General features: G+C 41.5%; 1 protein-coding gene across 3 annotated transcripts in view; it reads left to right on the forward strand.

Moving 5' to 3' along the window:
- Window positions 1-22,501, forward strand: part of LOC142740236 (protein regulator of cytokinesis 1-like) — a 36,395-nt gene extending 13,894 nt beyond the window's left edge. For 2 of the 3 annotated variants that reach the window (XM_075849863.1, XM_075849864.1), the window contains exons 6-14: window positions 6,063-6,212; window positions 16,206-16,353; window positions 16,853-16,989; window positions 17,398-17,493; window positions 17,578-17,724; window positions 17,838-17,933; window positions 19,299-19,394; window positions 21,383-21,487; window positions 21,991-22,501. In XM_075849863.1, the coding sequence (XP_075705978.1) occupies window positions 6,063-6,212; window positions 16,206-16,353; window positions 16,853-16,989; window positions 17,398-17,493; window positions 17,578-17,724; window positions 17,838-17,933; window positions 19,299-19,394; window positions 21,383-21,487; window positions 21,991-22,056 (1,041 nt within the window). In that variant the 3' untranslated portion in view covers window positions 22,057-22,501. The remainder of the gene's footprint in view (window positions 1-6,062; window positions 6,213-16,205; window positions 16,354-16,852; window positions 16,990-17,397; window positions 17,494-17,577; window positions 17,725-17,837; window positions 17,934-19,298; window positions 19,395-21,382; window positions 21,488-21,990) is intronic. The other variant, XM_075849865.1, reaches the window with a different exon arrangement.
- Window positions 22,502-25,248: the final 2,747 nt, after the last annotated feature.

Here is a 25,248-nt window from a genome sequence, read left to right on the forward strand (position 1 = left end):
TATTTTCCCACTAACTCCCTGGACAGGGGGGCATTCTGGAGGTTCTATTCTGGTGTCCTTCCCTTCATAACCCCTAAACCTGTAGGTGTAACCGGAGCTGTTGCGCACGGATTGTAGATTTTATTCCATACCTCGCCCTCTTTCTTGGCAGGTATTGGTGAAATTTAGTCTCCATTTAAAATGTACAAGGGACTAGTCTATTGCAATGCACTTTTCAGGGGTGTAAGCTTCTTGAAATTTGGTGCACAAATGATCACTGACTGGCCTGATTTTGAATAGGCGGTCATATGTGGGGTCATCACGGGGCGGGCACTGTGCATTATCATTATAATGTAAAAATTTCAGAATTATTTCAAAACGTGTCCGGGTCATTGCCATGCGGTATAATGGGGTGCTGTCTAAAATGTCCGCACTCCAGTATTGCCTAACCTCCAGCTTTTTTACTAGGCCCATATCTAGGACAAGGCCCCAAAATGTAATCTCCGCTGCCTCCTCTAAGGGTCCACCTTGCAAATGATGACGTGGGGTTTTGGGCTAACAATTGTTGGGTGTATAAATTTGTCTGGGTCACCATTAAATTAACAAAATCCTCAGAAAAAGAGCTTGGAAGTCCATTTCTGTGAGGCTTAGGGTATGTTCACACGACAACGTCCGTAACGGCTGAAATTACAGGTATGTTTTCAGGAGGAAACATCCCCGTAATTTCAGCCGTAACGGCATGTTCAGGCGCTTGAACGCCGCGTCCATTACGGACGTAATTGGCGCTGCTTTTCATTGGACTCTATGAATAACTGCTCCAAGAAGTGACAGGTCACTTCTTTGACGCGGGCGTCTATTTACGCGCCGTCATTTGACAGCGGCGCGTAAATATACGCCTCGTGTGAACAGACAAACGTCAGCCCATTGCTTTCAATGGGCAGATGTTTGTCAACGCTATTGAGGCGCATTTTTCGGACGTAATTCGGGGCAAAAATAATTACGTCCGTAATTAGTGTGTGTGAACATACCCTTACAGTCTCAAACAGAGTTCCTAAGCTACCTATGAAATCTGGAATATGAGGCTCATAATTCTCAGGGGGTGGGTTCCACATGGTATCACTCATTTGATGGGTTGCCTCAGCTGATGTCCTGGGGCGTCTTTGTGGGGGTTCCTCATCACTGGATGAGAAGGTCAAAAGGAATGGGGCAGTTTCCTCTTCTCCCTCGCTATCCGTGTCAGAGGCCAGGATGGCGTATGCCTCAGCTGAATAGACCCTTTGGGATGATTGGGACATTTTTATTAGGGGGGTATGTAGTGCTTCAACACGTGTAATACTCAATTTATTTTTTATAGAGGTGGTTGTGTGTGTTGTGATTTTTATACGTGTATATGAAATTTATAGGAAAAAAGGAAGGAAGAGGAGAAAAAAATAGGATTAAAATTTAAGAGACTGAAATTTACTGAACGTCCAATATAAAGCTGTAAAAAATTCCTGACACTAACAAATGATCCCTAACGCTGGAAAAAAACGAACAGAAATTGAGCTACAACTTTGTCGCTATGCTATGAAAAATTTAGTGAACGAACTTTAGTTGGAAAAAAACAAGAACTGAATGTCCATCACTAACTGACGCTAAGTAAAATTCTTATACTAAAACTAGAAAAAATATGTAGATAAAACTTATTCTATATATATATATATATATATATATATATATATATATATATAGTTGTGTGTGTATATATTTATTTATTTCTTTTCTTTTCTTTTCTTACAAAACGGACGTCCGTAAACATCCGCTACTCGAACGTCCTACCTATGCAGGTACTAACTATACCTAACTATATGTTTTTGTACAGCTTTATAAAAAAAAAAAAAAAACAAAGGCCCAAAAACACGTGTCAAGAAAATGACCACGGATGCTGATCAGTGATGGCGGTCACTGATCCGCACTCAGCGGTCACAGGACTTAAAAAGGGGGAGGGGTATAGGGAAAATTAAATTTAAGGATCGAACTAGTGCAGCTGTTTAGTCATCGTCAGTGCAGTTTTTTTTTTTGTTAATCACACAGCAGGATCGCAGCACAGAAGGCCTCAGAACTGGTAAGTATCCGCTCACAGGCGGTCACACCAGCTCTACTCACTGTTCATAAATGGAAAGAGGCGGGCAGAGCTGGTGGAGGGTGTTTGAAACACCCGCCATGGCTGCGATTGGTCGGTCAGACCAGTCGTAGCGATTGGGGGGAGGGGGGGGGCATCACCGCCACCTTCTACATGGTTCAGATTGGCCATCTTTACTCTCTAACGTTCTAATTTTTCACAGTAACCCCTTCCCCATATGTCGTATGGATACAGCAAAATGCGGGAAACACTGGCTTTCCATGACTTATCCATACGACAAATTTCGGGAAGGGGTTAAATATATAGAATTGTTCAGTGCCCTAGATTTCAAACTTTTAGCGGTAGTAGTGAAGGTGATCGCTAAAAATACATACTTATCAAACCTAGATCCATACAATTCATGGCTTAGTTACTGTCCTCTTGAGTGGTTCTTAATTGCTTCATATTAAATAAAATGTTGTGGATGTAACAAGATTATTTTTTAACCCCTAGGCGCACCACGAAGCAACTGCACATCCTGGTGGCCAGTATCTTGGCGCACGAGGAAGTACATGCGCGGTTCCTGGTGCACTGTCAGTGACTGTGTGCACCGGGAGGCTAGCTGTCCCTGACAGCTGACACTCCACTGTTGCCGATCAGCGGCTCATTTCGGCAATTAACCCCTTATATGCGGTGATCGATTGCAATCGTCGCATTTTAGTGGTTTCTAGCACACCGGCAGACCTCACAATGAAATCGTGAGGTTTGCAGATGGCTAGCATGGCGACTGGGGCCAAGTAATGGCCTCCGTATCTGCCATGTACGGAAGCCTATCTGGACCAGCCTCCTGATAGGCTTCCTGTCAGAGTGACAGGAAGTCACTGTGTCGTTCCCAATGCACACTGTCTGTGACCGTGTGCAGCGGGAACCGGGAGGTCAGCTGTCCACGACAGCTGACGTTCCACTGTTGCTGATCATCAGCTCATCGCCGCTGATTTAGACAACCCCTCAAATGCGGCGCTCGATTGCGATCGCCACGTTTAGGCTGTTTTGTAGCACATCGGCAGCCTCCATGCAATTGTGGGGGTTGCTGATGCTTGTGATGGCATCCGGAGGCCAGATAACGGCCTCCGGGTCTGCCATGTATGCAAGCCTACGAGGACCAGCCTCTGACAGTTAGAATACATTACACTACTAGGTAGTGTAATGTATTCTAGCAGCGATCAGAGCTACAGGTCAAAAAAAGAAAGTGTAAAAAGTAAAAAAAAATGTTTTCGTAAAAATAAGTTTTTTTTTTTTTAATTTTTTTCCTAGAAGTCTCTTATAGGAAAAAAATGAAAACGTTAAAAAACAAAACAAAACAGTACACATTATTTGGTATACCTGCGTTCATAACGACCCAAACGATAAAACTGTAATGTTGTTTTTCCCGTACGGTGAACACCGCAAAAAAAACAAACCGAAAAACAATGCCAGAATCACAATTTATTTTTTTTTTGTCCCCACCCCTTCCAAAATATAGAATAAAAAGCGACCAAAAAGTCGCATGTACCCCAAAATAGTATCAATAAAAACTACAACCTGTCCTGCAAAAAACAAGCCCTTACACCGCTTTTTTGACTATAAAATAATTAATTTTCTGTGTCCTCATATTCTGAGAGCCATAACTTTATTTTTCAAACAAGTGATTTTATTGCGCAAAAGCTGCAGAACCTAAACTATATACATATGGTATCGCCGTAATTGTGCCGACCTGCAGAATAAAGTAAAACAAATTTTTAGCGCATAATGAACGCTGTAAGAAATAAAGCATTTTAAAACTCCAAAATCGCTGTTTTCTGGTCACCTTGGCTCTAAATAAAATTTAATAAAAAGTTCTATATACACAAAATGGTAACCATAAAAACTACAGCTCGTCCTGTCAAAAATAAGCCCTCACACCGCTCAATTGACCACAAAATAAAAGTTATGGCTCTCAATGTTTGTTAAAAAAAAAAATTGTTTTGTAACATAGTTTTTCCTTTGTAAAAGTAGAAAAATATATAAAAAAAACTATGTACATTTGGTATCACAGTGATCGTATTGACTCGCAAAATAAAGTTGTTGTCGTTTTTACCACATGGTGAAAGCGGTAAAAATGAAACCCAAGAAACAATGGAGGAATCAGTTTTTTCCAATTTCACCCCGCAAAAACTTTTATTTTCGGTTTCCCAGTACATTATATGGTACTTTAAATGGTGTTATGGCGTTTGGAAGGCAGGGAGTGAAAAACTAAAATGGAAAAGCGAAAAAGGATCAGTCCTGCAAAGGTTAATTAATTTCTATTAAAAAAAAACAACATTATTACCACATGTGGGGTATAATTATACCCTGGAGAAATTGCGGTACAAATTTTGGGCGGCTTTTTCTCCTTTATCCCTTGTGAAAATGAAAAAATTTGACTTTTGGAAAAAATGTTGATTTTAATTTTAACGGCCTAATTCCGCTAAATTCTGCAAAAAAAAAAAACTGGTCTAAATGCTCACTATACCCCTAGAAAAAATCCTTGGGGGTGTAGCTTCCCAAATGGGGTCACTTTTGGAGTGTTTCCACTGTTTTGGTCCCTCCAGGGTGTTGCAAACACGACATGGAACTGAAAACCAATCCAGCAAAATCTGTGCTCCAAAATCCAAATGGCGCTCCTTCCCTTCTGAGCCCTGCTGTGGGTTCAAACAGCAGTTTATTACCACATATGAGGTATTTCCGTAATCGGAAGAAGATGCTTTACAAATGTTGGGGTGCATTTTCTTCTTTATTACTTGTAAATATTACTATTTTCATTTTCACAGACTAACTCCAATAAATATAGCAAAATACATGTGGGGTCAAAATGCTAACTATAACCCTGGATAAATTCCTTGAGGTGTGTAGTTTCCAAAATGGGGTCACTTTTGGGGCGTTTCCACTGTTTTGGTAGCACAAGACCTCTTCAAACCTGACATGGTGCCTAAAATATAATCTAAAAAAAAAGCAGACCCCAAAATCCACTAGGTTTTGTTTCTGAGGCCGGTGCTTCAGTCCATGGCCACATGTGGGATATTTCTAAGAACTGCAGAATCTGGGCAATAAATATTGAGTTGCGTTTCTCTGGTAAAACCTGTGTTACAGAAAAAAATGTATTACAAATGAATTTCGCCCAAAAAAAAAGAAATTTGTAAATGTCACCTACTTTGCTTTATTTTCTGTGAAAAGCCTAAAGGGTTAAACTTTCTGAATGCTGTTTTGAATACTTTGAGGGGTGCAGTTTTTAAAATGGGTGACTTATTGGGGTTTTCTAATATATAAGGACCTCAAAACCACTTTAGAACTGAACTGGTCCCTGTAAAAATAGCCTTTTGAAATTTTCTTGAAAATGTGAGAAATTGCTGCTAAAGTTCTAAGCCTTGTAACGTCCTAGAAAAATTAAAGCACATTCAAAAAATGATGCAAACATAAAGTAGACATATGGGAAATATTAACTTGTGACTATTTTGTGTGGTATTACTATCTGTTTTACAAGAAGATGCATTTAAATTTAGATGTACATTTTTGCAAGTTTTCTCAAGTTTGGTGTTTTTCACAAATAAATATTGAATTTATCGACCAAATTTTTCCACTATCATAAAGTACAATATGTCACGAGAAAACATTCTCAGAATCGCTTGGATAGGTGAAAGCATTCCCAAGTTATTACCACCTAAAGTGACACGTCCGATTTGAAAAAAGAGGCTGCGTCCTTAAGGGGTTCATAGTGCACATTATTTTCAGTATTGCTGTGGATTGCAAATAACAACGCTGTATACAATTTGTAGTGTGATTTATTTGTGTAATTCATTACTTCTTTGATCTGTGTGTTTCTATTGGCACTACTGGCTTTTTAAATGAAATGCATATAAGATAGTCTGACTTGATCATTTAACAGTATGCTTTCATTCTTTTAAGGCTTAATGGCTTTGTATTCCAGCTCGAACTGAAAAAGGAAGCCCTCCTGTCCACGTTAAACACAGTTAAAGAGAGAGTTAATTCTTTGTGGCATCTGCTGCAAATTGCGCAGGATGAGAGAGGAGTGTGTCAAAAGATTTCTGGTATTTCCATTTCTGAAGAACTAAGAATAGTAAGTTTTATTATTTAGTTCTAAGCTTCTAACATGTTGCAGATGTTAAAACATGATTACAGAACACTCGCCAAACCCCTTGTACACCGCATTCGAAGCACACTGCCATTCTCGTTGGGATTTGTAGTATGTCCTTTTCACTACCTTCTTGGCAACAGATGAGACGGTCAATCAGCATTTAAGGTATGTTCACACACAAAATAAAAAACGTCTCAAAATACGGAGCGGTTTTCAGACGTTTTTTAATCCGTCTCGATTTTCGAGTTTTTGGAGCTGTTTTTCTATAGTCAATGAAAAACCGCTCCAAAAACGGCTGAAGAAGTGACATGCACTTTTTTTCGCGGGCCTTTTTTTACGCTGCCGTTTTGAAAAACGGCCGCGTAAAAAAAAAACGCCCCGTTGGAACAGGAACGCAGTTTTTCCCATTCTGCTTCCCATTTTTCAGCCGTTGTTCAGGACGTTTACGGCCCAAAAAACGGCCCAAACACGCCGTGTGAACATACCCTTACTGTAGTACTAAAGACGGACAGTTTAGGATACCACCAGAAGCTTCTCTTTTTTCATGATTGACAACCCTCCCTGTATACAAACACATACAAGAAAATCTGTATCACTCTGGATGGAAGCGGGGTTTAAAGTCTAAAACTACGTATCCCTAAGTTCAGCATCTCCCCTTCTATCCTATTCTGCCCTCCGATACAGTAACATAGGGGGCATGATAGAGATGCTTAAATGATGTTTAAATAAGCACACTTTATGGAGCTGCCCATAGACATTGGATTTTTTAGATTTTTTTTCTGTCTTTGCATCTGGCTGTTAGGCCTTATTTACACTAACGTGTTAAACGTCCGTGGGACGGCCGTTGAAACAGCGGCCATCCCACGGACCTATGTAATTCAATGTGGCCGTTCACACAGCCGTTGTTTCAACGGACCGTGTGAAGGGTCTGTGGGAAAAGAAGACATGTCCGTTCTTTTCACGCATCCCTCCATAGACTCCGCTATGGGGGATGCGTGACATCGCGTCCCGCAGCGCTGAGCACGGATACACCTCGGACGTGAAAAATGGCAGTTTTTCATATCCGAGATGCGCAGCGCTCGTGTGAATCAGGCCTTAAGCGAATGTCTTAAGGGTAAGTGGGTGTTGGGGCTTCAGGGCTGGGGCTGAAAGCGGTCAATCAGCAGCTATCTTGATTTTTGTATGCTTGCTGTAAAATTGTCTGTACTGTAATGAGGCTAGTGTGTGGGTTATTGTATGCACTGGTTCTTAAAGACCACCTGTCACCTCTCCCATACTTGTATTCTCCATAAAATATCAACTCGGTAACATATTTTCTTAGAATTTTGTGTTTTGCCGTTCCTCTGTTGTTCCTCCTAGAAATTTCCGAATAAATTGACAAGTGGGTGTTACTGTTTACCTTGTCAGTGTTGTGTCCTTAGTCTCTATCAGCATTGATTGAACATTGTCAGTCTGTGTGGGGACACACCCCCAACTGGTAACACCCAATTGTCAATTTATTCATAAATTTCAGGCAGCATAACAGAACGGCATAACGTAGAGTTCTAAGAAAAGCTGCTCCAGATTTTTTTCATGGTGAAAAAAAAACTATTTACTAAAATAGACATGTCAGTAGAGAAAGTTATAGGTCCTCTATAACCCCTTCCCCCTGCTTCCATTCTGGGCCCTAATGTCCAAGCCATTTTTTTAATTTTTCCATTGTCACATTCGAAGAGCTGTAACTTTTTTATTTTGGCGTCGGCATAGCTGTATAAGGTCTTGTTTTTTGCGGGACAACTTGCAGTTTTTATTGGTACCATTTGAGAGTAGATGCGACTTTTTGATCACTTTTTATCACATTTTTTTTAAGTCAGGATTAACAGAAAACAGCAATTTTTCCATTGTTTTTTTATTTTATTTTTTACGGCGTTCACAGTGCGGGTTAAATAATGTAACAGCTTTATAGTCGGGGTAGTTACGGACGCGGCAATACCAAATATGTGTAACTTTTTTGCTTTATTGTAGTTTTTTTTTAATAGTAAAGCATTTTGTAAGGGGAAAAAGTGGGTTTTTCATTTTTTTTGGTTTCACTTTTTTTTAAAATTAACTTTATTAAACTTTTTTACTTGTCCCACTAGGGGACTTCACTATCCTCCGATCGCTATTATAATACACTGCAATACTTTTGTATTGCAGTGTATTACTGCCTGTCCGTTTAAAACGGACAGGCATCTGCTAGGTCATGCCTGCGGCATGATCTAGCAGGCATTCGCTCCAGGCAGACCTGGGGGTCTTTATTAGACCCCCGGCTGCCATAGAAGACACAGACACTCGCCGATTTTATCGCTGGGTGTCAGTGAGATGAGAGGGAGCTCCCTCCCTCTCTCCAAAACCATTCAGATGCGGTGCTCGCTATTGTGCACCGCATCTGAAGGGTTAAACGGGTGAGATCGATACTAATATCGATCTCACCCGGCAGAGCAGGGACGCCCCCAGCCCTCAGCTGCCTCTGGCAGCTGAGAGCAGGGAGATTTCACGGCTCCCTGCTCTGTTTACTTTATTCTACAGCAGCGACGTAGAATGGCGGCGCTCTAGAATAAAGCCCACTAATGACCGCCGTAAAAAGTCTTATCGGCGGTCATTAAGGGGTTAAAGAGGCTCTGTCACCAGATTATCAAACCCCTATCTCCTATTGCATGTGATCGGCGCTGCAATGAAGATAACAGTAACGTGTTTTTGTTTTTTTTAAAACGAGGATTTTTGGCCAAGTTATGAGCAATTTTATATTTATGCAAATGAGCCTTTCTAATGGACAACTGGGTGTGTTTTCTCTTATTTCCAAGTGGGCGTGTATTGTGTTTGTAACATCTGGGCGTTTTTACTTGTTTTACTAGCTGGGCGTTGTGAATAGAAGTGTATGATGCTGACATATGACGCTGACATACACTTCTATTCACAACGCCCAGCTAGTAAAACAAGTAAAAACGCCCAGATGTTACAAACACAATACACGCCCAGTTGTCTATTAGAAAGGCTCATTTGCATAAATATAAAATTGCTCATAACTTGGCCAAAAATGTTCGTTTTAAAAAAAACAAACGTTACTGTTATCTACATTGCAGAGCCGATCACATGCAATAGGAGATAGGGGTTTGATAATCTGGTGACAGAGCCTCTTTAACGTAAAGCCCTGATTTCAACCAGATATATATATTATACACACACACACACTTACTTTTTTTTTTCTCTCGTTCATGTCATTGAAGGGACACAGCGCGATGGGTATACGGACCTCCCACTAGGATGGTGGCACTAAATATAAAAAAAAAAGTGTTGGCAACTCCTATATCGGCTATATCCCTCACACAGGCACTGGGCTAATTGGTTTTAGTCTAGTAGCCGTAGGAGGCAGACACAACCCAATTAGCATGTCTGCTAAGTGTGTTTTTTTTTTTGTTTTGTTTTTTAAGGGGCTGGCTGTTTTATGTATAACCTTTTACAAATGTGTGCGAAACATGAATATAGTTAACTTTTATATATATTCATTAGATGTTCTGCGCTGTTTGTTTATTTACACTATGAAGCCAGACCCCCTGGTTAGAGAAGTATTGCTTTCTCCCCCGGCGTGACCCATCCGTCAGCAACCTCCATTAAAATATACTGCTTGGTTCCTGAAAGTCAGTGTTTGGTCATCATACTACCAAGCTTTCATCTGCACTTGCACAGGTCATGAATGTTCGGGAAATTAGTGCATGCGCTGTGTATTTCAATGGAGGTTGCTGATGAATTAGTCGCGTCACGTGACCCTCCATCTCCGGCCCAGAAAAATGGCCAGAGCGGCATGCTGTCAGGGTAGAAAGAAAGGCTTTGCTAACCAGGGAACATGGCTTTACTGTCTGAATAAACCGTGCGGAACTTTTAATGAGGGTTTGTAAGGAAGTTAATTTTTCCCACGCATTTTGCTAAGGATTTTACATAAAACAGCCAACCCCTTAATTTTTTCCTTAAAGGGAATGTGTTGCCAGCAAAACATGTTTGTTTTTTTTAGTTAAACAGTTAGTGTATAGGTGATTAACCCCTTCCCGCCGGATCACGTATATAAACGTCATTAAAATCGGTGGCTTACCGCATTTTCACGTAAATATACGTCATGGAGATGAAGCTGGCTCAGGAGCTGAGCCAGCGACATCACCACCGGGTGACAGCTGTATGTTACAGCTGGCACCCTAAGGTATCGGCCAGGACCGGAGCTAGCATCCGATCCGACCGATTAACCCCTCACATGCTGCGTTCAATAGAGATCGCAGCATGTGAGGAGTTTATAGCCACCGGCACCCCAGCAACGTGATCGCTGGGTTGCCGGTGGCTGCAAAGGCGATCGGAGGGCTAATGCTTACCTCCCGATCAGCCTGTAACCGAATTCTCCTATGCCCCGTCGTCGGCGGGGCCCAGGAGGCTTCCGGTAACATCGGCAAGATGGCGCCGGCTCAGCTTCCGGCTCAGAAGCTGAGCCGGCGTCATCAGCAGTGGGTGTCCGCTGTATGTTACAGCGGACACCCCGATCTATCGCCAGGAACCGGAGCTAGCTCCGATTCCTGGCATTAACCCCTTCGATGCAGCGATCCATTGTGATCGCTGCATCCTAGAGGTTTGTAGAAAATCGGCAGCCTTGCCATGCGATGGCAAGGCTGGCGACTGCTACCATGGCAACAGGAGCCCTAACAATGGACTCCTGTCTGCCATTACGTAAGCTGATTAGGCCCCGCCCAGAGGCGGAGCCTGATCGGCTTGCTGTCAGTGAACAACTGACAGTTCCAATACATTGCACTACATAGGTAGTGCAATGTATTAGAACATCAAACAAATAGTTGGACATTCAAGTCCCCTAGTGGGACTAAAGAAAAGTGTAAAAAAATGTGTAAAAAAAAGTAAAAATAAAAGTTGGAAAACATACAATAAAAGTTTCAAATAATAACACAAAACACAATCGCCCTTTTTCCCTTATCAAGTCATTTATTATTGAAAAAAATAATAAAGCCATACATATTTGGTATCGCAGCGACCGTAACGACCTGAACTATAAAAATATTATGTTATTTATCCAGCGCAGTGAACGCCGTAAAAAAAAACCTCAAAAACACTGCCATAATTACTGTTTTTTTGGTCACTGTCTTCCAAAAATTGAAATAAAAAGTGATCAAAAAGTCGCATGTATCCAAAAATGGTACCGATAAAATCTATACCTCGTCTCGCAAAAAAAACAAGCCCTCATACAGCTCCATCGATGAAAAAATGTAAAAGTTATGGCTCTCACAACTTGGCGACAGAAAAAATACATTCTCTTTCCAAAAGTAATTTTATTGTGCAAAAAGTTCTATAAATTTGGTATCGCCGGAATCGTACTGACCCGCAGAATAAAGGTAACATGTAGTTTATAACGTACGGTGAACGGTGTATATAAAAAAAAAAGTGGCACAAGCTGGGCATGACATTTGACACTGAATTGGCATATCTAGGGAAACATTTTAATTTGTACCTTCCGCAGCGCAATCATTTATGGAAAAGACACGTGGGGTGAAAATGCTCACTACACCTCTTAATAAATGCCTTGAGGGGTGCAGTTTCCAAAATGGGGTCACTTCTCAGGGGTTTCTTTTATTATTTCACATCAAAGCCTCTGCAATTGTGAACCAATACTTTATAAGTCGCCAAATTAGGCCTCAATTTTACATGGTACTCTTTCACTCCTGAGCCCTGTCGAATGTCCAGGCAAAAGATTAGGGCCACATGTAGGGTGATTCTAAAACAGGGAAACACCGCATAATAATTGAGAGCTGTCTTGTTATGGTGGCACAAGCCGGGCACCACATATTGGCGTATCTAAGGAAAAATTCCCATTTTCATTCTCCCACATCGTGTGCACACGAATTTCTGCAAAACACCTGTGGGGTTAACATGCTCACTACACCCCTAGGTGAATACCTTGAGGGTGTGGTTTCCAAAATGGGGTCACTTCTGGGGGGGATCCACTGTTTTGGTCCCACAGGGACTTTGCAAATGCAACATAGCGACCAGAAACCAAATGCAGCAAAATCTGTACACCAAAAGCAAATGGCGCTCCTTCCCTTCTGAGCCCTGCCGTGTGCCCAAACAGCATTTTACGACCACGTGTGGGGTATTGCCGTACTCCAGAGAAGTTGCTTTACAAGCGTTGGGGTTCTTTTTTTCCTTTATTTGTTGAGAAAATTAAAAATTTGGAGCTAAAGCTACGTCTTATTGAAGAAAAAGGATTTTTTTTATTTTCACTGCCCAGTTCTAATAAAATCTATGAAACACCTGTGGGGGCAAAATGCTCACTACACCCCTAGATGGATTCCTCAAGGGGTGTAGTTTTCTCAATGGAGTCACTTTTTTGGCGTTTTCACTGTTTTGGTACCTCAGGGGCTTTGCAAATGTGACATGGCCTCCGCAAACCATTCCTGCTAAATTTGAGCTCCAAAAGCCAAATGGCGCTCTTTCCCTTCTAAGCTCCGCCGTGTGTCCAAACATCCGTTTATAACCACATGTGGGGTATTGTTTTACTCGGGAGAAATTGCTTTACAAATGTTGTGGTGCTTTTTCTCCTTTAGTCCTTGTGGAAATTAGAATAAATTAGCTAAACCTACATAATCTTTGAAAGAATGACGATTTTTATTTTCACGGCCTACTTCCAATAATTTCTGCAAAAAACCTGCGGGGTCAAAATGCTCACTATACCCCTAGATAATTTCCTCAAGGGGTGTAGTTTCCAAAATGGGGTCACTTTTGGTGGATTTCCACTGTTTTGGCACCGAAAGAGCCCTTGAAACCTGACATGGAGCCTAAAATATTTTCTAATAAAAAGGAGGCCCAAAATCCACTGGGTGCTCCTTTGCTTCTGAGGCCGGTGCTTCAGTCCATTACCGCACTAGGGCCACATGTGGGATATTTCTAAAAACTGCAGAATCTGGGCAATAAATATTGAGTTGCGTTTCTCTGGTAAAAACTTCTGTGTTACAAAAAAAATAGAATAAAAATGAATTTCTGCAAAAAAAAAATGAAATTTGAAAATTTCACCTCTACGTTGCTTTAATTCCTGTGAAACGTTTAAAGGGTTAAGAAACTTTCTAATTGCTGTTTTGAATACTTTGAGGGGTGAAGACTTTAAAATGGGGTGACTTTTTGGCGGTTTCTAATATATAAGGCCCTAAAAGCCGCTTCACAACTGAACTGGCCCCTGTAAAAATAGCCTTTTGAAATTTTCTTGAAAATGTGAGAAATTGCTGCTAAAGTTCTAAGCCTTGTAACGTCCTAGAAAAATAAAAGGATGTTCAAAAAACGATGCCAATCTAAAGTAGACATATGGGGGATGTTAATTAGCAACAATTTTGTGTGGTATAACTGCCTGTCTTACAAGCAGATACATTTACATTTAGAAAAATGCAAATTTTTGCAATTTTTCACCAAATTTTGGTGTTTTTCACTGGTAAATATTGAATTTATCGACCACATTTTTCCACTATCATAAAGTCCAATGTGTCACGAGAAAACAATCTCAGAATCACTTTGATAGGTAAAAGCGTTCCGGAGTTATTACCACATAAAGTGAAATATGTCAGATTTGAAAAAATGGGTCTGGTCCTGAAGGCCAAAATGAGCTTGGTCCTGAAGGGGTTAATCATTGCTCTAATTTTTTTTTTTTTTTTTCACGAGTCAGGAAATATTATAAATTGGATTCAATTGGATTCTAATTTATAATATTTCCCATTGCTGGTCACTAGATGGAGCCATTCCCAAAATTGCAGCATTGCATGTGGTAAAGCAACCACATTGCTTTATGCTGCAAAATTGGGTAAAAAGCCCTCGCTCTAGTGAGCTCTCAGCATCCCCCCCTCCTTTATCCTGGCTAGTGCCGGGAGAAACGAGGGGTTTGAACGGTCTAACCTCCTACACTGTGTGTCGCCATTTTTTGAGCTAACACACAGTGTAGAAGGTTTACATACACTAGTAAAACACACTGAAACACAAACATACATAGAAATCCCTTACCTGCTCCAGTCGCCGCGGGTCCATCCGCTCCGTCTGCTGCCGCTGTTCCATGTGCACAAGTCCGGAAGCCGCGACCGGAAGTAGTAATCTTACTGTCCGGCTGCGACTTCCGGTCCACAGGAAAATGGCGCCGGACGGCGCGCATTTCAAATTGAACTGTGTGGGAGCGGCGCATGCGCCGTTCCCACACAGCGGTGTACATGTTAGTGGATGGAACGGGCCCCGTTCGCAGTCCCTATGGGACTGGAGCTGCCGTATTCCATGTCTGTATGTGTCGTTAATCGAGACATACAGAAATGGAAAAAAAAATGGCAGCCCCCATAGGGAAGAAAAAGTGTAAAAATAAGAAAAAGTAACACACAAACACACAAATTAATCCAAACGTTTTTAATAAAGCACTAACATCTTTAACATATTAAAAAAAAAATTGTGACACTGTTCCTTTAAGGCTGGGTTCACACGACCTATTTTCAGACGTAAACGAGGCGTATTATGCCTTGTTTTACGTCTGAAAATAGGGCTACAATACGTCGGCAAACATCTGCCCATTCATTTGAATGGATTTGCCGACGTACTGTGCAGACGACATGTAATTTACGCGTCGTCGTTTGACAGCTGTCAAACGACGACGCGTAACTTGACTGCCTCGGCAAAGAAGTGCAGGGCACTTCTTTGCTACGTAACTTGAGCCGTTCTTCATTGAACTCAATGAAGAGCAGCTCAAGATTTACGAGCGTCACAGACGCCTCGTATATTACGAGGAGCATTTACGGCTGAAACGACGCAGCTGTTTTCTTCTGAAAACAGGCTGTCATTTCAGCCGTAAAAGCCAGCTAGCGTGTGAACATACCCTTAAAGAGGCTCTGTCACCAGATTTTGCAACCCCTATCTGCTATTGCAGCAGATCGGCGCTGCAATGTAGATTACAGTAACGTTTTTATTTTTAAAAAACTAGCATTTTTGGCCAAGTTATGACCATTTTCGTATTTATGCAAATGAGGCTTGCAAAAGTACAACTGGGCGTGTTGAAAAGTAAAAGTACAACTGGGCGTGTATTATGTGCGTACATCGGGGCGTGTTTACTACTTTTACTAGCTGGGCGTTCTGATGAGAAGTATCATCCACTTCTCTTCAGAACGCCCAGCTTCTGGCAGTGCAGATCTGTGACGTCACTCACAGGTCCTGCATCGTGTCGGCACCAGAGGCTACAGTTGATTCTGCAGCAGCATCAGCATTTGCAGGTAAGTAGCTACATCGACTTACCTGCAAACGCCGATGCTGCTGCAGAATCATCTGTAGCCTCTGGTGCCGAAGTGTCCTCGCTCGTCTGACACGATGCAGGACCTGTGAGTGACGACACAGCGTGATCTCTGGAGAACACGGCTGTGTCTGCACTGCCAGAAGCTGGGCGTTGTGAAGAGAAGTGGATGATACTTCTATACACAACGCCCAGCTAGTAAAAGAAGTAAAAACGCCCCGATGTACGCACATAATACACGCCCAGTTGTACTTTTACTTTTCAACACGCCCAGTTGTACTTTTGCAAGCCTCATTTGCATAAATACGAAAATGGTCATAACTTGGCCAAAAATGCTCGTTTTTTAAAAATAAAAACGTTACTGTAATCTACATTGCAGCGCCTATCTGCTGCAATAGCAGATAGGGGTTGCAAAATCTGGTGACAGAGCCTCTTTAAGGTGATGCTGGAAACGGGTCAGGCTCCTGTTATCCCTCTCACTTTTCTTCATCAGGTTTGGGGTCCGTGTTGGGTCACCACGCTAGTCGCACTTGCCTGAAGGTGCTAGCAAACCAGGCAGATGACTGTGCTGAGTTTTTTTTGTTTTGTTTTTTTGTTTTTTTTCCAAGCCGATCACTATTTGTTTCTTCTAAATTTGTGGTTTTAAATTTATGATTGTACTCTGATTTTAGTGGGAAAGTGAGCTGGTGCAACTGGAGGAGCTAAAGATGGTAAACCTGAAGCAAGTGATCCTAAAAATAAGAGAAGAACTAAAGGCCTACTGGGATAAATGTTTCTATAGCCTTGAGCAGAGAAAAGGATTTGCCCCATACTTCAGTGGTAAGTTACTCAGCCGCTGTGGTTTTATTTTGGTTCTTTTCACTTTCTCCTGAAATGATGACCGCAGATAATATATGTTGTGAAAATAATTGTGGTCATTCCCATAGCTAGCGTTGCTTGTTCTCACATTCACTTGCAAAATGGCTTATCAAACCTGGCCAAATGGTTTGGCCAACAAAACTGTTTATTGCACTTCTTTTATTCGGTCTTTAGACATATATATATATATATACTTAAATGTTGACATTTTACTGTTAATACATGCATGTGTAATAGGTGGACTTGGCGGGTCATCCATATCATGACCCGCTCTTTGCGCTGGCTAAAAGATGGGTTTTGAACAAAGGTTCTCTCTATTAACTCGCTAGGTCAATCTGAAAACGTCTTCCTTTTTAAAAAATAAAACAAAAGAAACGCTACTTCTTTAACTTTCCCGGTAATGCCTCATATATGGCTGTTCTGATAATCGACCTACATTCTGGTTTCTTGTGTGTTGCAGAGGAATTTACAGAAGATCTTTTAAGTCAGCATGATGAAGAGGTTGTCCAAATGAAAGCGCTCTATGAGAAATGCAAGTTAATTCTGGATGCAGTGGCAAAGTGGGAAACCAGCTGGACACAGTTTGTAATGTTGGAGGTGACGTATATTCTATACCATTGGCCTTCTTTTCATTTTATAGACTAGTATTACACCGTTCTTTTACACGGATCCCTTTTTAATCGTCTGGTTTTTGGAAATTTCTTTCCGTTTAGATGGTCATTTGCAAATAAAGCTTAGTATGATTTTCTAGAAGAATGTCTTGTTCTCGACACAGAATACATAACATCAGAACATATTATTCCATTCAAAAATACCGATTTTAATTCTTAAAGTGAGCCCGTCACATTAAAGATGTTGTACTGTACGATCTGAATGCCGTGTAATAAATCAGAAGAAGCTAAGCAGATTTACGTTTTGGTTTTGTGGGGAAAGATTTGTGAAGAGATTGAAATAAAGAAACCTAATTAATTTTTATTTTCTTTTATGTGCATCGTTTCCTTTCAGAAAAAGGCATCTGACCCCAACAGATTCTCAAACCGTGGGGGAACATTGCTTAAGGAGGAAAAAGAACGCGCAAAACTGCAGAAGTTGTTATCGAAGGTAGTCGGCACATGCCATACAAATGTTGTTACTCATAAGCCGGTGATATGGAATAATAGTTTTTCTATTGTTTTGTGCTCTTAGCTAGAGGAAGAGCTGAAGTCCCGGATAGACTTGTGGGAGGCTGAGCAAGGTTGTCCATTTTTAATTAAAGGCAATCAATTTCTGGATTATGTTGCAAATCAGTGGGAGATGCTCAAGCAGCAAAAGGAACGTGAGAAACAAGATCGGGTACGTTTTCCACAGTCTGCCTTTTTACTTTTTTTTTTTTTTGTTTTTACCAGAGGTCTGTACTCCTTAAGTTGAGTTTCACATTACAAACATTGATCAAATGCTTCTTACAGACGCAAAAAAAAGAAGAGCCTACGCCATTTAAAACGCCAGTCAAGAGGCCAGCTGGACCATGTTCACAGGGTACTCCGAGTAGCAAAAATAGAAAGGTAAGTAGCCAAATTAATGTTTGATAGTACAACAGTCATCTAAGTGGAAACGATAACATTTTTCTAATTATTTTTTTTTTTTCATATAATGAAAATAAATGTTATTTCCACCATTCTATGAATTCAAGCTAAATGTCCCTTCACATAACTAAGTGCACCCCCTTCACTATGCCTCTTCTCTAAGATAGATAGGACTTGATTTTCTTTTCCCATGCGTTTGACATTTTCAAAAGGGGGTCTCTGAAATAAAGATATGACTTGTTTCAGCACTAGAATTGCTGACACATAAGCGTTTACATTCCGGTATGGTCACCTTCCGTACTAAAGTGCTGGTAGGACTCGTTTCTGACATACGATCAATGCTGGTGCTTGGGAGCGCTAAATAGATACAGCTCTGGGAGCAAATTTCATGTAAATTAGAAATGGCTACTATTAATCCTAGAAAACATTGTGTCCCCTTACTAGCGATGTCCCTCTCAATCTTGCTTCGTGTGTGGAGCAACACTGGTAGTAGAGGCAATTGTAGGATGAGCGTCTTGTGCACGGGTCCTACTCTAATACTTGGCATTTTTTTGTTATTGTGGTGGCCATTTTTGAAAGTGAAAGCTGGAAGCACAACCATCCGTTACGGAGTACAACAAATGTGGTGACAAATATGGCTGCACCTCCTGTTGTCACTTTGTAAAATGGCCACTGCAATACAACCCTGAACTTTGTTGTTGGTCTGGGCCAGGGTGCCAGCAGTCGCCCTTCTGATTACAAAAAACAAAACTTAAGATGTATGGCGGATGTAACTGTTAATGATCCAGGCTGGTGTGTTGTTTTTTTTTTTTTTTCTTTCATTATATATACACACACTGATGACCATCTGTATATGATCGGTGGGGGTCAGACACCCAAACCCCGCACCGATCAGCTGTTCTGGCTGCCTTTGGGCGCCAGAAGCTATGCAGAGTAGGTGCGGGAAGCAGAAGGCTCCGGACCACTGTATAGCCGCCTTGCTTGAGTTACTGCAGCTCTGCTCCTATTTGCCTGAATAGGAGCAGAGCTGCAGTGTTGCAACATGGCCACAATACAGTAGACCACCTTCTTCCAGCACGTCCCTGCATAGCTTCTGACAGCTGGTCAGTGCAGGGTCCGGGTGTCGGACCTTACTGATTATATAATGGTGACCTATCCTGTGGACAGGTAATCGGTACAAAGAACAGCCCTCAGCCTGGACAACCCCTTTAAGTGTACTAGAATGTCAAACCTATAAAAAGTCATGTTAACAGGTTTTAGTGTATAGGTGAAGACCGGATCCTGTAAATTGATGCTTGAATTACTACCATTACATCGTTTTTCTTTCCATGTAATTTTTTGCAGCTGAATGGAACAACAAATTTGACAATGTCTCGCACAAATCTAACACATTCCAGTGGAAGCCAGACAACCGGAAAAGTGGTTCTTCCCACAATTAAGGTAACAAATGTTGTGCAGTAAGTTTAATAATTAAGCAAATTCATTTGATTGACATTTAGTCAAAATATTCTGCTATGTATTAACTTTTTCCACCACTGACCAGTATTTGGTGGTTCACTGTGCGAAACCTATGCCTAACTTGGCTGAACCATGTTACAATGACTGCCTCCATTCTTATGGCAGTGGTCGCTATACTAGTCTTGATTCTGTCCGCAACATGGAAGAAGCTAGAGGATGTATTAGATTTGCGAATCTATGAATGTCTACTGTAACACTAACTCGCTAAATACTAATGGCTATGTAGCGCTCACACGGGCTGTGTGATGATGATCTAATGCCTTCGCTTCTGGCTAGTGTAAGAACCTAACATACAAGTTGAGCCAATATTGGTGATGTTGACTGCTCCCATACAAACCTTATATTGTGAAGTCTTGCTGACCAGTCCGCTGAGGTTGGGTTTTGTAGACTTTTCGCGCACCTGAGGGATGTACAACCTAAAGATCCTGAATATGTATTCCTATTTACATGAATGAAGCTATAGATCTAAATATGAAGAAAAGATTTGAAGGCAAATCTTGTGTAAAGAAACTTTCAGATCTATATTTGTTAGGTGCAGTTTCCATGTTTTCTGTTACTCAGAATTTGTTTACACTTCTTTTAAAGGGATTGTCCAATTTCAATTCCGTATTGTTTTTAAGATCTCTGATTTGTTAGGTTGTCATTTACTGAAAGTATATTTTAGCTTGAGTATTTGTTTAGAATGTGTCAGTTTACATCTACACAAGGGCTATCAACCAGTATTCCAAGACCGAAGAGAGGTTTGTGATTCTGCAATTCTCAGGAAGTATTGCCTAGACAGATGTATTATATAAAACCCATTATCCTTGTAAGCGTTTCGGGTCAGTTCACACGATGCGTAAATACTGCGGATTTTCCTCAACTGAATCCGCAGCAGAACACAGTAGCAGCAAAGTGAATGAGAAGGAACAAATCTCATCTACACTGCGTAAATAGTGAGCAGGAAAATGACATGCGGCGCAGTTTTATTCCGCAGCATATCAATTGTATTTGCGTAAACGTTGCATTTTCTTTCCCCCATTAGGTAGGTAAAAACCCACAACAAATATCAGTAGTTGCGTTTATTGCGGCAGAATCGCTGCGATTCCGCCACAAAAAAAATGGAACTAAAAAAAAACTTGTTTCTTTATCCCATGTGACCTCTGCTGAAGCCAATCACCAGTCTCCTGGGATAAAACGTCATCCAAGGAGGCTGGCCTACTAGCATTCCGGCTGAATTCTCAGCAGTTTTACGCAGTGGACATTCCAGGAGAAAAACTGCACTATTTGGTGCGGTTTTTCGCCTGGAATTCCCTGTGGCCACCGAGGCGGATATGGCACAGCGTGGTACCAAATGATCCACAGCTCGGTGGTTGGGGATCACTGGTTTAAAACATTCTTACCCAGTTTTGGCCAGCCATAATCCTTGCAGAAAGCACACTAATTCCACGTGACTGTAAGCAATGGGGTTCTGTCATTATTTGGTGTTTAGCGTAGGTGGGGACTTGGGAGTAGGGATATTTCTACAGGAAACCGTATGAAGCATCTTTGTTACAACAGCACTTCGCACATGACGGGTGATCTGCTGTTGTCATTCACAGCACTGGCTTCCGTTTCAAGAGTTTCCCTTTAAACTTTTACACAAGACTAGATTACCCCTTTACTTTGTGTATTGCCTGTTCAATGTATGGCATTGTATCTTCTGGTTACTTTATGTAAATTCTAGAAGAGTGGGAAATCAGCTATGTTGGTATTAAAGGATCATGGCCCAGCTAACTGTTTTGGTGTTCAAAAAAAAAAAAAATGTTACCTAGAGGTTGCTGTTTTGTCATTAATGTTGGTGACTAGAGTCCAATAAATTGAGTATTATGTGCTTGCTCTCAGCAATGTTTAGTCTTTGAGCAAGTGTAATGATGTAGTTTGCTTTGCAGACTCCTTTGAAAGCTAGAGATACCACTGTGAGAACTCCATTGCAGGACAGTAACAAACAAACAGTCGCGTTCTCCAACCAGCCTGGCAGCTATTCAGAGTTCAAGGTAAATGCATGTTCTATAAAGTTACTTCATGGGCACTTTCTAGTTTCTCATCACTTGTCAAATCGTAAAGCGGCCACAAGAGGGCGGTTTCACCGTACCCTATGTGATGGTCTGCTACATAGTAACTGTATAAGAATCTAGGCATGCTACAGTGTTTGGTATGGTGGAATTTTTCAATTTTTTTTTTTTTTTATATACAAAACTGATAATCGGCTGTAGCTACAACCATAGCAATCATTCTTCTAATGGTTTAACATTGTATTATCAAACACATTTTCATTTGACCGTTTTACAAAATAACACTTGATATTGGATCAACTTGTATCTTTGGTTTATTTGCTGCTATACTAGTCTGAGTAGCTTTTTTTCACCAGTGTACCGGGAGATCTGTTAGAAATGTTCAGCACATTGGGTTTGCTATATTGACATGGCAGATTTCAACTTGCTCATGTTCTTAATGGACTAGTAACTGGGAAACCTGTTTTTTCTTAATTTCTTCACAGGAGGAAATATGTAAGAAATCCAGCAAGGACGCCGTTTTTAATTCCACAATCAACGAGAACCTCTAGATATCATCACCATTAAAGCGTACCATGAACTGAACTCTGTAGTTGTCCCGTCAATGGTTGCTTTTTCCCCCTCGTTTTATTAAAGTGCATTTATATAATTGGAGGTAGTGTAATGCCACCTGCCACTAACTGGAAACTAGGGCATTTCTTACAAATGCATAAAATGGCTACCTTTCCAGTGTACGGCAGCTGGTGCGCTATGAAGATTTTTTTTATTTTATTTTTTTTCTTTGTGGGCTAGTAATTCTTTATGCAGCCTCTATTGTGAATATGCCAACTTTTTTTTTAATGCGGTATGTTTTGTTTTTTTAATATGCTCTTATGCAAATAACTATATGGCTTGAGGAGAAATATCTGTATATATTTTTGGTCACTTAAAAACACCTCTTAGCTACCAAGTGCAGTATCTGTCTTTTATATATCTGTAAATAAAGCGAAAAATTAACTCCTGGTTCATTTTTGGTTCGACATTCATGGTTCAGTTTTTTGGGCTGCTGAAAATTAATATTGAGAGCTTTTTAAAAACGTAAAAGAAAACAAATGAGACTTTAGCTGTCAAAAACCTCACTTTTTTGGACTTGAATGCTGCCCTAATTGCTTATAGTTGGCTAGTTTTAGTGTGGTATGTATGTATTTCTCAGGGGCTTAAAGAGCGTGATCTCGCCATGCTGTCATCCACAAACTTTACCAAAGTGTCGGGTGTGAAAAGACATCTCGTCCTGGCTGGAGGCGATGTCTATTCACTCGGACACTTTGGTAAAGTTCATGTGGGATTATGTGACTGAACAGCGTGTTCTCGTGAGATCACGCTGTTTTGGGAGTACTGCTAAAAATGAATGGAGAGAAGTGTATGACGCTGATTGGTCAGCGTCATACACTTCCCTTTACAACGCCCATTTGGTAAAAAAAAAAACGTAAAAACACGCCCAGTTTTCGATTTTAAGAAACTAATTTGCATAAGTCTAAAATTGTTCATAACTTGCTCAAAATTTATAGTTTTTCAAAATAAAAACCACTTCTCTACATTACAGCGCCTATCAGATTATGTAGGAGATAGGGCACTTATAATCTGGTGACCGAGCCTCTTTAAGTAGTCCTCAAATACGAACTAGTCCAACAACTGAAGCTGTGGGGAAAAAAAACCACATTAACGCATAAAAAAAAAAAGCCTTTTTGAAGTCTAGCGCTGGAGCCGCAGTGTCCTCTGCGACAGTAAACTAAGCAGTGACCGCTCTAAGCTAGCATTGGTTAGTTTACATCACGTGGTTCCTGGTTCTTCCCGGGTCACTGACCTACTTTTACACGCATGCGCGTGTAGTTTACCCCCCCCCCCCCCAATCCACACCTCTTCTTTTTTTTTTTTTTTATATATATACACACACACACACACACACACACACACACACACACACACACACACACACACACACACACACACACACACACGGTAGGCCATTTATATGGATACACCTAAATAAAATGGGAATGGTTGGTGATAATAACTTCCTGTTTCTGGCACATTAGTATATGGGAGGGGGGAAACTTTTCAAGCTGGGTGTTGACCATGGTGGCCATTTTGAAGTCAGCCATTTTGTATCCAACTTAAGGCTATGTTCACACAGAGTATTTTGGGGGAGGAATATCTGCCTCAAAATTCCGTCTGGAACTTTGAGGCAGATATTCCTCTCCCTGCACGCCGATTTTCGCGGCAATTATCGCGCCGTTTTTCGCCCGCGGCCATTGAGCGCCGCGGGCATATAACAGTGAGATATACGCTTTCTCCTGCCTCCCATTGAAGTCAATGGGAGGTCCGAGGCGGAAGCGCCCGAAGATAGGGCATGTCGCTTTACTGCTCGCGGGAAAAAGACGCCGACGCCTCCCATTGAAATCAATGGGAGGCGTTCTCGGGCCGTTTTTGCCGAGTTTTGCGACGCGGTTTCCGCGTCAAAAAACTCGGCAAAATACCCCGTGTGAACATAGCCTTAGTTTTTTCAATGGGAAGAGGGTCATGTGACACATCAAACTTATCGAGAATTTCACAAGAAAAACAATGGTGTGCAACAACATGTAAAATCAATGTCACAATAGAAACCAAATACACAAGGCAAGAAACATAAAAAATAGAAAAGAAAATGAAAATTCAAAGAAAAGGAAAAAGGTACTCGTTACTAGCAGTTAGTGACCTTTCAGAAAGCAACACCCATTACGATAGTGAAAGGGGGAGGGGGGTACAAGCTCACGTTAGATGAGTCGACGCCCAAGCACACCACGGGGCCCGTATTGTCATGAATTTGTCATGCGTTCTAGATTCCCAGCTGGACAATTCTTCCAGCCTAAACATTTGTCTGACTATGGAGCCACAATGAGATATCCGGAGGTATCTTATCTAGCCACTTAATCGGTATGAGGCGCTTCGCTATCATGATGAGCAGCGAAGGCAAGTCAAATCTAGTGAGGCTACATTCAGATGTTGGTAGATTGACCAACACTAGAGAGGGAGTAAGGCCTCATTTACACGAGCGTGTGCGTTTTGCGCGCGCAAAAAACGCTGCGTTTTGCGCGCGCAAAAGGCACTTGGCAGCTCCGTGTGTCATCCGTGTATGATGCGCGGCTGCGTGATTTTCGCGCAGCCGCCATCATAGAGATGAGGCTAGTCGACGCCCGTCACTGTCCAAGGTGCTGAAAGAGCTAACTGATCGGCAGTAACTCTTTCAGCACCCTCGACAGTGAATGCCGAACACAATATACAACAACCTGTGAATAAAAAAAGACTTTCATACTTACCAAGAACTTCCTGCTTCCCCCAGTCCGGGCTCCCGGCCGTTGCCTTGGTGACGCGTCCCTCTCTTGTCATCCGGCCCCACCTCCCAGGATGACGCCGCAGTCCATGAGACCGCTGCAGCCTGTGATTGGCTGCAGCCTGTGCTTGGCCTGTGATTGGCTGCAGCTGTCACTTTGACTGAACTGTCATCCCGGGAGGTCGGACCGGAGTTATCGGTAAGTCAGAACGTCTTTTTTTTTTTTACAGGTTCATGGATTTTCGGAGCGGAAGTCACTGTCCATGGTGCTGAACCAGTTTAACGCTTTCAGCACCGTGGACAGTGACTGTCTCCTGACGTCGCGTACCCGAACATTTTTTACCGGTTTCGGTCAAAACGAGTTTGGCCGAACCCGGTGAAGTTCGGTGCGCTC

This window comes from Rhinoderma darwinii, chromosome 1, assembly GCF_050947455.1.
Source record: "Rhinoderma darwinii isolate aRhiDar2 chromosome 1, aRhiDar2.hap1, whole genome shotgun sequence".
Classification (NCBI taxonomy): domain Eukaryota; kingdom Metazoa; phylum Chordata; class Amphibia; order Anura; family Rhinodermatidae; genus Rhinoderma; species Rhinoderma darwinii.